Below are 10,518 nucleotides of genomic sequence, written 5' to 3' on the forward strand. Positions count from 1 at the left end.
ACATACTGTATGTTATCACATATATGGAAGCTGAAAAACAAAATGAATGAATATAACATAAGAGAAAGACTCATAGATACAGAGAGCAAACTAGTGGTCACCAAAGGGGAGAGGGAAGGAGGGAGGGACAAGATAGGGGTAGGAGGGATTAGGAGGCCTAAACTATTATGTATAAAATAAATAAGATAAAAGGATACATTGTATAGCACAGGGGATGTAGCCAATATTTCATAACAACTGTAAATGGAGTATAAACTATAAAAATAGAGAATCACTATTTGTACACCTAAAACTAATATAATGTTGTAAGTCAGCTATACTTTATTTATTTTTTTTTAATTTATTAATTTATTTATTTTTTCAGTGGGTTTTGTCATACATTGACATGAATCAGCCATGGATTTACATGTATTCCCCATCCCGATCCCCCCTCCCACCTCCCTCTCCACCCGATTCCTCTGGGTCTTCCCAGTGCACCAGGCTCGAGCACTTGTCTCATGCATCCCACCTGGGCTGGTGACCTGTTTCACCATAGATAATATACATGCAACCACAAGTTCAATTTTTAATATATGGAGGTATCTCGAAGGCTATCCAGAAAAAATATCAGGGTTCTAGATACTGGATTGAGTAAAGAGAGTAAAGAATATCTGAGGCCTTGGCAATAGAGATCACCAAATTAACAATGGTCTTTTGTTTTCCTTCTGACCAGAAATTCTAAGTTCATCTAAAAGAATCCACTTTGCTTTCAACAGATGCTGTCACATTTTATCTGATTTAATTGGTAAATTTTCATTGAATTTATACTTTCAATAAACAACTCAGAAGCACAAAACTAATAGCAGAGTCACACTTTGATAAGATAATGTTTATTTAGTAATGTCCAACAAGTAGCGAAAGTAAAAAGAATATTTTTAAAAATGTATAATTTACATTTATATAAATACTTTAAAGTAGAAAAGCTGAACACATAGGGTGACAATAGAAGAATGTATACATTTAAGTTTGCAGTCTATCTTATAGCCTGACAAGTTAGATAAACATATGTAGATGCATATATCTTGTTCATGAGTTTGCCTAACTAAGACCCAAGGATAAGTTTGGGGCATCTGTTCAATAATTCTGAACTCCTATGGAGTTTGTGGTATCTCGCCACTGCAGTCATGTCGATTTTGTTTTGCTTTTTCAAAATTCTACTACCAGCATATTTGAAAGTCACCAAAAGTTATAATCAGGTGCTTTGGGCCTTAGTTTATTCATTGGTAAGGTAAGAAGAACCCTCCTGATGGGTTCTGCTTCTTCTGAATTAAAAAACTAGTGATCCCCAGGAACCTCCAGACACATACAAATGTCTGAGGGCTGATAGAGGCTGGTCATCTCTGTATAAGGGGTAATTTTCTGTTTAGCTTCTTTCTTTTGGAAAGGAGTCAACTTGTCTGAAATGGAGCCAGTTTATGACACCAGTGCACTTAATTAATAAGCATTCCATTATTGTAGATATAGCTTGTTTTCCATGTACACAGAAAACAGATTTCAAGTTGGAGAACTATATGTTTCATCAGATCTCAGAATTTGAAGTTCAGAGCTGAGTTACTGAAAAAGAGTGCTGCACAGAGAACCCTTAGGTCAATCCTCAATCCATGGTGAAATAGTTATATGACAATACTCTCAGTATGACCTTGGACTTCACCATGTCATTTCATTACAGTGACCTTTTCTTGAAATTTTACAAGTGTATAACAAAATGAGCACAATGTGATACTGTTTACACAGTAAGATCTGTATCTGATTTCTGAAATTTTGAAGTTTTCACATGGAGTAAACGTGTAGTAAATGTGTGTAGTAAACATGTAAAAGAAAAAGTCATCCCTAAGTACTCTCCTGAGCTTAACTTGATTCCAGGTTTATAGTTAATCATATCCTTCATGAAAAAAAAGACAGATATAACTGACCTCATATGACCACAGAAAATACATGAGACTCAGAGGAGGGTAATTTTTCTTATGTTCATTTGATGGTGGGTGGCTGCAGTTTGCCTCTGTCGGTGGGCTTCTCAAGGGACGAGTTACATCTTCTTGCTGCTGGTGTTTGGCTTGAAGTCTTAGAGGAAAGACGAGTTGCTGTGAGGACAGTTGTTGTGACAGGTGCAGGTCCCGATGACCATCACTGGCTTCTTGAGGATCTGCCCTGGGGAGCACTGGAACTCCACCTGGATGGTTTTGGTGTTGTGGGGAGTGCAGCACCGGCCATCGCTGCAGATCCCACAGAACCTGGGCTTGTAGGTGTGGAGGCTCGTGCAGTTCTCAAACTGCAGGTGGATGGCTTTGAGTGACTTGATGCTACGGAGACACTTTTTTCCTTTCTAAGAAAGAAGAAAAGGAGTGATGCATGAAATGGTCATCTTTCCTCTGAGGGACCCATCTAGGCATATGGAATAACCTGCTAGTTGCCTACCCAATATCTGTTGCTCCTTCTTCTTTGCTAACAGAATGTTAATTTTGTTCTAGCAGTGTGGTCCATTACAAGTATTTGCTTCCCCCAGAATACCTGGGGAGCTTGTGGCAAAGTTCTGGGCCATGATACATAAACCAAGAGATTCTGGGAAATTCTTTGCCCTTCAGACAGGTACAGTTCTTAACTGCTTCCTGTATTCGTCTGTCTTCCTACCTAGAATGTGGAAACCGTGCCTAATTATCTATAACCATCTTTTGACCAAGTGATATATGCATGAAGGTGAAAGCATATGCATGATAAAGAAAGTTGCTTTGTCAAGCCATCATAAGAAGACTGGCATTAGTTTTAGTCCAATACATTCTTTAGGTGCTATAAAGAGAAATGGAATATATGTGGCATCGCTGCAAACCTATTACTGTTTCAAATTTTTTCAGACATTAACTCACTTAACCTTATTAGCAACATTCACTCATACAAGGAGCAATTATTCATGTAAAGAGCAATTGTTCAAGTTTTATAGATAAGTAAATGGAGTCTCAGAAGGCTGAAGTGATCAGAAGACAACTAGTAATTGAATTTGTCTGACACAAAGCTCATTTTTTCTGCTGATATTACACTGTGACCTCAGGAAAGTGTAAGACAGTGTGATTTAAGGTTATTTTCCATGAAGGCATGGTAATTAGGGAATTTATTCAACATTCCATTAGTAATTATTGATGAAGAACCCCAATACTGATAATGCAGTAAGACACTGATAATACGTTAATTTCCCACCTAGATTTCTTCACCTAATTTGTCACAATTCTCCACTGCTTTTTACCTCTTTAGGCACAGTCCATAGATTGTGGAGTGATGAGACTTGGAATTCTCTAAAATCAGTAGCTCTAAAGCTTTAAGAGTACATGAAAATGTACTAACACACATTGCTAAAACATACATTGTTGGGCCTTAAACCCAGGGTTTTGATTCAGTAGATCTGATGGGGATCCCCACAATTTGCAATTCTAAAAAGTTCTTAGATGATGCTGCTGGTCTGGGGACCACACTTACAGAAGCACTGTTTCATAGTTAAGAATCTTTCAGTGACAAGGAAGTAATGATTATTGGCCTAGCATTTCCCTAGATTCTGAGCACATTTCTGGACTTTTAATGAAATATATACTTGTACTATAAATAAATATCTTAAATATAGTATCTCCTAATATTAAACTGGGTGCAAGATTATATTTTTTATAAGAAAAAAATATAAATTCTGAAAAAAGAAACAGTAGAAAAAGCAAAATGTTAAAGTCATGGCATTGAAAAGCCTTATGTAATAAAGTACTATGTTCTTGACAGTACTTAAAGGCTCTTGCTTTTTCTTTGTTGATATTTATAATACTTAGTGTATATTTTTGCCAATATAAACCAAAAAGCGCAAGGTTTGCGACATTTGTGTGTGTGTGAGTGAGTGAGTGAGAGAGAGAGAGATGAAGGGATAGAAACAGAGAGGAAGGTGTTTCCAGGTGTTCTTTCTAAACTGGCAGAAGAAGCAGAAAGTTAGAATGGATCTTAAAAAGTCAGAGAGCTAAGTAGCCATATAACAATGCAACCACTAGAGACTCTTATTTTACCAATAACAGAAATGATGGTTAATATCAAGTTAATATTAATATGTATATTAATACAGTAATCTATGCTTACAGGTGGCGCTAGTGGTAAAGAATCCACCTGCAATGCCGGAGATGTAAGAGCCCCAGGGTTCGATCCCTGGGTAGGGAAGATTCCCTAGAGGAGGAAATGGCAACCCATTCCCGTATTCTTAGAGAATCCCATGGACAGAGGAACCCAGTGGGCTACAGTCCATGGGTCGCAAAGAGTCGGACTCAACTGAGCATCTGAGCGCCGGGGCAGCAATCTATGCCCAGTACTTTGCAAATTCATGGAATTTAATCTTCATGACAACTCTGAGTAAGGAACTGTAGCCACTGTTAATGTCTCTTTTATCTAAGGGAAGGAACTGAGGCTTAAAGGTTAAGAAAATCACCCAAGTCCCACAGCTAGCTCATTTGAGAAGCCAGGATTTAAAGTCAGGCTGTCTGGCTCCAGAGTTGCGCTCTTAAGCATGAGATGATATTGCCTCAGTGGAGAGATATGTAAATCTTTCATTGCTAGGGACTATTTTATTTTGGCCTTAGGTTTGTACAAGGGTTCATCAACTAGTTTGATTTGAGTATTGCATTTATCTGATCTTGGGTTCTGCTAACAAGGACTGTGATGTCATCAGGAACCAATCATAGCTTCTGATCTGCATGCCTTCTGCTCAGCATTAACACACTGAGTTGATATCATTCCAGCAAAAAAGGAAAGCAATGTGCTATTTTATTTGGCACATATCACCTCTTCCTGGCAAATGTACTAGTGGCACTAGGCTTTTTAAAAGACTGAAAATAATTCCCAGACACCCATTCATTTATTCATACACAGTTGTTTATCAAGCACACAGTACGTCCCAGGTAGGATGTGGAGGATGGAGGGATTTGGAAGGCAGATGTGGTCCCTACTCTGTTGCTTCTTTCAGACTAAACCTAAAGGGTGAAGACAACTGGGCTCAGAAATGACCTTTCTAAAATCAAGCATGCTTGATCATTGAGTAACTGTGTTTTTCCAGGATGAAATGAGATTTGCCAGACTTTTCTCAATTAGGGACAGCATTAGAGTTGTCCAACCTCTCCCTCTTTTTTTCTGTTTTTGGTGGCACCACGTGGCATGTAGATCTTAGTTCCCTGACCTGGGATGGAATCCGTGCCCCCTGTAATGGAAGCATGGAGTCTTAACCACTGGACCACCAGGGACGTTCCTGACCTCTCCTTCTTTACCTGCTGTGAGTTGCTTAGGATATTTCAATACATTAAAGAGAGGAAAAAAAAAAAGGTAAACTCCTCTACTGGAGCTGATTGCAGAGCCAACTAACATCACAGAGATTTGCTAATACACAGGGGCCAGTGAGCAAGGCCACCTCCTCTGTCACGGGAGGCTTCCCCCAGGCTTGTACCTTGTCTGTCGGCTGCCTGTGCTCTTGGTCACAGGGCCGCACCATGCAGAGCCGGGTCTGCTTCACCATCTCACAGTGAGGATTCCTGTTGGTGACTCGGGTGGAAAAGCCCGTGCCGCAGCTCTTGGAACATGCACTCCACTCTGTGGTCTGTTCGATGCAGTTGATACTTGAGTCCGAGACTGCAACTCCTAGAGTGGCTTCTGTCCTGTAGGCTATGCGATTTTGGAATAAAGACAGCACTATTGAGTGAAACATGGGGATGGCAGAGTGGTCCTTTCAACCATCATTAGAAAAAGCATCTCATCCAATCAGGTACCGGCTCAACTCAGGTGCTTTCAGGGGACAGACCTGAAACTCTGTATTTATAATCCCCAAACAGGTAGCACAATGCCTAGTGCACAGTTGACCTTCAAGAAATCTTTGTGGAATGTCTGTCCAATTTGTTCATGAGAAGTTTAGGAGAACCCGTCTTTGAGACGCTTAGTAGTTTTAAGAATATAGCACCGTATAGCATCAAGAACCATTCCATAAATTGCACTGAAATCACATGATTTCAACATGTGATTTTTGTCTAGAAAGATGATCAGTTAAAAATTGTAATTGGATGAGAAAGTAGAACCAACCAACTCAAAATAGTGATGAAAGTAAAACTCTGCCTTAGGGAGGTGCAACTGGTTGTCTGGGTTGTGGGATACAATCACTTTCAGACAGTTCAGTCTCAATACTTAATATGCTGGCCTTAACATGCTGGGCACATCTCCTCCCTTACATGGCAATTTTCCTATCTGTAAGGCATGGCTGATAATTCCTGACTTCAGAAAGACTGTAAAGTTCTGTGTCCTGCCAGTGTAAATAATCTGGCTGACTAATGGCTTCCAAAATATTCTCTACTGGATCTTGAATTTTTGCTCTTACAAAAAAAAAAAAAAAAAAAGTCATTTCCTTTATGAGCCAAAACAAAAGGAAAAGCAAACAAAGATCCTAAAGTGTTACTTGATCCTTCCTACAGCATCTAGAAAGGTGGCATTTCTCTGTGACACTTGTCCAGGGATGGCATTCCTTAGGGGAGATAGTCTTAAGAGTGCATAAGTAGTTGACAGAATCCAGAAAAGAAAGAGTTATCACCAGGCCCTTTGCAAATGACCTAAAAGGCATTCCCCTTGAATTGATGGACTTCCCCATTGGCTCATATGGTAAAAAATCTACCTGCAATGTGGGAAACCTGGGTTCAATCCCTGGGTTGGGAAGATCCCCTGGGGAAGGGAATGGCTAACCGCTCCCATAGTCCTGGCTGGAGAATTCCATGAACAGAGGAGCCTGGAGAGCTACAGTCCATGGGGCTGCAAAGAGTTGGACATGACTGACTCACATAAACTGACTCTTGTCATAAATATAGAAGCTATATCAATTGTGTGTTTTGCATAAAGTTGCCAAAACATACCTTTGCAATGTTAATAAGGGTCAAGTGAGACAAACTAAAACATAAATAGTAGTCATGTATTAAGACTACAAAAATCACTCCTATGACTCAAAAGAACCACTGAACATGACTCTTCTTCAGGAGAGGCTGTGTGCATACTTCAATAACTTGGCTGGGATTCCCACATGTGATGTGTCTAATCTCCATGGGCCAGCTGGACTCCACGAATGAATGGCCAGAAACTGAAGCCGGTTTCTCACTACAAATCCCAAAGAGCACACATACTTCCTGCCTGCATTTCTTCCTGTGCTGGGACTGTTAAATTCACGTATGTTGAATTTCTTACCTGGAAGGGTCTGGAGGTCCCCTAATGTCCCCGTCTCATTGGAGTCACAGATCCACTTTTCACAGCACTCCCCCGGCACTTTAACTTTTCTGGGAGCTGGGCAGTCGGGCTGGGGCAGTAGCAGGTCCTCTTCACAGCGGGGCACACAGCCAACCTGTCCATCTTGGCAGGCGCACTGGTATTTGCAACTTGGCTGGAAGGTCTCCCCACTCTGGTAGATGACTCCATCGAACACACAGTTGTCTCCTTCTACCGCTAGAATAATGGGGAAGAAGAGCATAGAGGGAAGGGCCTTCCCTGGCGGCTCACACGATACAAAACCTGCCTGCAATGCAGGAGACCCGGGTTCGATCCCTGGGCCGGGAAGGTCCCCTGGAGAAGGAAATGACAACCCACCCCAGTATTCTTGCCTGGGAAATCCCATGGAAAGAGGAGCCTGGCGGGCTACAGTGATTATTAATAGGGTGGTGAAGAGTCTTGGGGAAGAAGAGCCGAGAGGGAAGGGGAGAGGAAAAAAAAAAAAAAAAACAGGATGCACTGGCGAAGCTGTAGAATTTGCACAGCACATGTTCCAAACCCCAATTCATTCTTTTTCTAGTTGAAGACATCTGGTTGCTGATCTATCACCAGTAGAGAGATGTCCTTATGGAGCTTCCCAGAGGAAGAAGAAACACTCAAGACCACCCAGTCCTGCCACTCATTTTACGGACAAAGGAAGAGGGGCCCAACCGTGAAGTGACACTCCCAAGGTCCCACAGCTTTTGCTCCCAATGAAAAGGTTGTTTTGCAAGAACCTCCTTAGATTCTCCTGCTCCAGGAGCTCAGAATGAAAAAGAAAAACAGAGTTCTTCAGTCTCCAAACAGGTTAACTGGGCAAACTGGGAAAGGCTTCAGATTCCTTGGCATTCCAGCACAATAAATCATCACTAGTTTAGAAAGGAAGCTAAAAGCCCCCTCATCCAAGGAGATGGGGACAGCCTCCAACTAAGTGGTACACCAGGTGGGAAATTGATCCCGGACTGATTGAGTTTCACCAGCTTGATTTTACTCACAACTCAGACAGGGGTTCCATAGGTCCCAGGGGAGTAGGGGCTGCTTTGGCTCAGATGGGACAATTACAGGTGTGAAAACAAGCCTGAATGGCTACAGTTGGGGGAACTCTGAGCCTGTGAGTAAGCCCAAGTTTCCATCACCCCCCATGCGTCCCCTGGAAACGTGGATAGGAAATGACTTCACTGGCCCTTAACTCTGCTCTGCTCCCCGTCTATTTGGATTCTTCTCTAGGGAGGCAAGTGACGGACGCTTCTCACCTCCGCCGGAGGGCAGGTTTCCTTCGAGCTCCTGGCTCTCCCCCAAACCCCACGAGACCCCAGACCATCCCTGGCACAGGTGCTCCATAAACATCAACTAGGGCATCACCCTCTAGGATCAAAGAGAGGAGGAGAGGAAAAGAGGGGACAGCTCCGCTATGGAGAGACAGGAGGTCAGGGGGCGGGTGGGGGCAGGTTTACCCATGCAGATGCCAGTCTGGGCGCTGGGGTCCGCTCTGCGGTCGCAGAAGAGGCCGCGGCTCTCCTCGCAGGGCAGCAGCACGGAGCAGCTCTCACCGCGCTGACGAGCGCACACCAGGCAGCAGGAGCAGTCGTCCAGCACCGCCCTCACCCCGGGGGCGCAGGCCGGCGGCTTTGGGGGGCACGTGGCCGGGCACGAGGAGGGGCAACGCTCAGCCGCAGCGACCTGGGGGCGGGCAAGACCAGAAGGAGAAACTTCTCATCAGGGACGCTGGAAAGCTGAGTGAGCCAGGGATCGAACAGGGGTTTTGCTCAGAAAGTGACCAGAGGCACCTGGCGAGTGCGCCACTCACCTGTCCCAGGAGATGGAGGAGCAGGAAAGCCAGGCAGAGGCACTGCTTGGGCAGACCGAGACTCTGGCTCTGCGCACCCTGCATGTTCAGGCTTTCCCGGGTCGCTCTCACACGCCTTTTCCAGGTCGGAGATTGGCTCCGCTCGCCCCGCTCCAGGTCGGGCTCGCCCCCGGCCAGCGCCACAGCGCAGGTTTTATAGCGCGCTCCTAGGACGCGCACAAGCCGGTTGGCTGCCGCTCAGGCAGGAGGCGGGGGGACCGGCGGGGTGGGGAATGGAACGAACCCCGGGGTTGCCATAGCAATTGGCCGTGGGTGCCGCTCTCCTTTGGGCGCGGCCCCGGGGCCTGCGTGTGCCTGTGTGTGGCGACTGGCTTTTCCCAGAGCTCCGGGCGGGGCGGGGTGGAGGCCCGGGGCCAGGACCCAGAGCTCGCCGAGCGCGTGGGAAGGAAACGCCCGTTTCCTCCTGGAAGCGGCTGCGCCTTCCCCCAGGACTAAGACACCGCCACTCCCCATCACGCTTCTCCGCCTGGCCGTTTCCAGCCGGGTTGCAAACGTGGGGCTCCCCTAAAGGGGTGTCTGATGTTTGCGACCATCTGTGGGGGGTTGGCGAGAGGCCCAGGAGTTTAGTCATAAAGGAAGCACATGCAAGTTTGTCACTGTTTAGGGCACGCTCGCTCTGAGTGTGGAGAGCTGGGGGGGGGGGGGGGGGGGGGGGAGGGAGGAAGGGGGAAACAGAAGGGAGAAAGTAGTGGGGGGGGGGGTGCGCAGAAAACAGAAGTCAAAGTTAGGATGGGGGATGCTATTGGCCAAAAGGCAAAGTTTTTGTTGTTGTTGTTCATTTTTATTTATTTGGCTGTAACAGGTCTTAGGTGCAGCTTGGGGTATCTTATATTGTGGTATGTGGGATCTAGTTCCCAGGGGGGACCAGGGTTCAAAGCCCCGACCCCAGAGAGTTAGCCACTGGACCACTACGGAAGTCCCAAGGTAGAGTTCTTTTGACTCTAATCATTTCAAGCCCTGCTGATTCTTAAACCCCCAATTCTGCAGGTTTGGTAGAAATACAAATAAAACATAATAGAATGAAAATATGAGAGCCTGAGGTGCATAAAAAATGTCCATTCTTGTAGAGAAAAAACTTGAAACACCTGTGGTATCATGCCTCCCGTGAAAGGGCACCTGTCAGAATATAAGAGCCTGTGAGGGTGTTTAAGATGGCTTCAGCTCAGGCCCTGTCAAAACCTCAGCAAATTAAGGAAGGACTGGGAAAGTTACTTCCTTTCCTGAACTGGCATTCCAGGACATCAAATCCTTCTTCCACCTGGCACCTACTTTCAAAAAATTCAAAAAATGACTGCTGGGAAACTCTTGTCATCTCTCATGAGAAAGAACAGTTTGTT

The 10,518-nt window shown here is 44.7% G+C and overlaps 1 protein-coding gene across 1 annotated transcript; it reads right to left on the bottom strand.

Moving 5' to 3' along the window:
• Nucleotides 1-525: 525 nt before the first annotated feature.
• On the bottom strand, nucleotides 526-9,463 carry CCN3 (cellular communication network factor 3). The gene is made up of 5 exons (XM_061123560.1): nucleotides 9,122-9,463; nucleotides 8,769-8,994; nucleotides 7,258-7,512; nucleotides 5,489-5,703; nucleotides 526-2,362 (listed from the first exon to the last, which is right to left on the bottom strand). Exons 1-5 carry the CDS (start codon nucleotides 9,203-9,205, stop codon nucleotides 2,102-2,104), a joined length of 1,041 nt encoding a protein of 346 aa, XP_060979543.1. The 5' UTR covers nucleotides 9,206-9,463; the 3' UTR covers nucleotides 526-2,101.
• Nucleotides 9,464-10,518: the final 1,055 nt, after the last annotated feature.

Source organism: Dama dama, chromosome 21 (assembly GCF_033118175.1).
Source record: "Dama dama isolate Ldn47 chromosome 21, ASM3311817v1, whole genome shotgun sequence".
In the NCBI taxonomy this organism is placed as follows: domain Eukaryota; kingdom Metazoa; phylum Chordata; class Mammalia; order Artiodactyla; family Cervidae; genus Dama; species Dama dama.

Bases quoted from the DNA above. Each gene is read 5' to 3' on its own strand.
- CCN3 (XM_061123560.1), bottom strand. From the start codon at position 9,205: ATGCAGGGTGCGCAGAGCCAGAGTCTCGGTCTGCCCAAGCAGTGCCTC. The intron at 8,995-9,121 runs GTGAGTGGCGCA...GCCCGCCCCCAG, and splicing joins TCCTCCATCTCCTGGGACAG to GTCGCTGCGGCTGAGCGTTG. The intron at 5,704-7,257 runs GTAAGAAATTCA...AAAATCGCATAG, and splicing joins GGACCTCCAGACCCTTCCAG to CCTACAGGACAGAAGCCACT.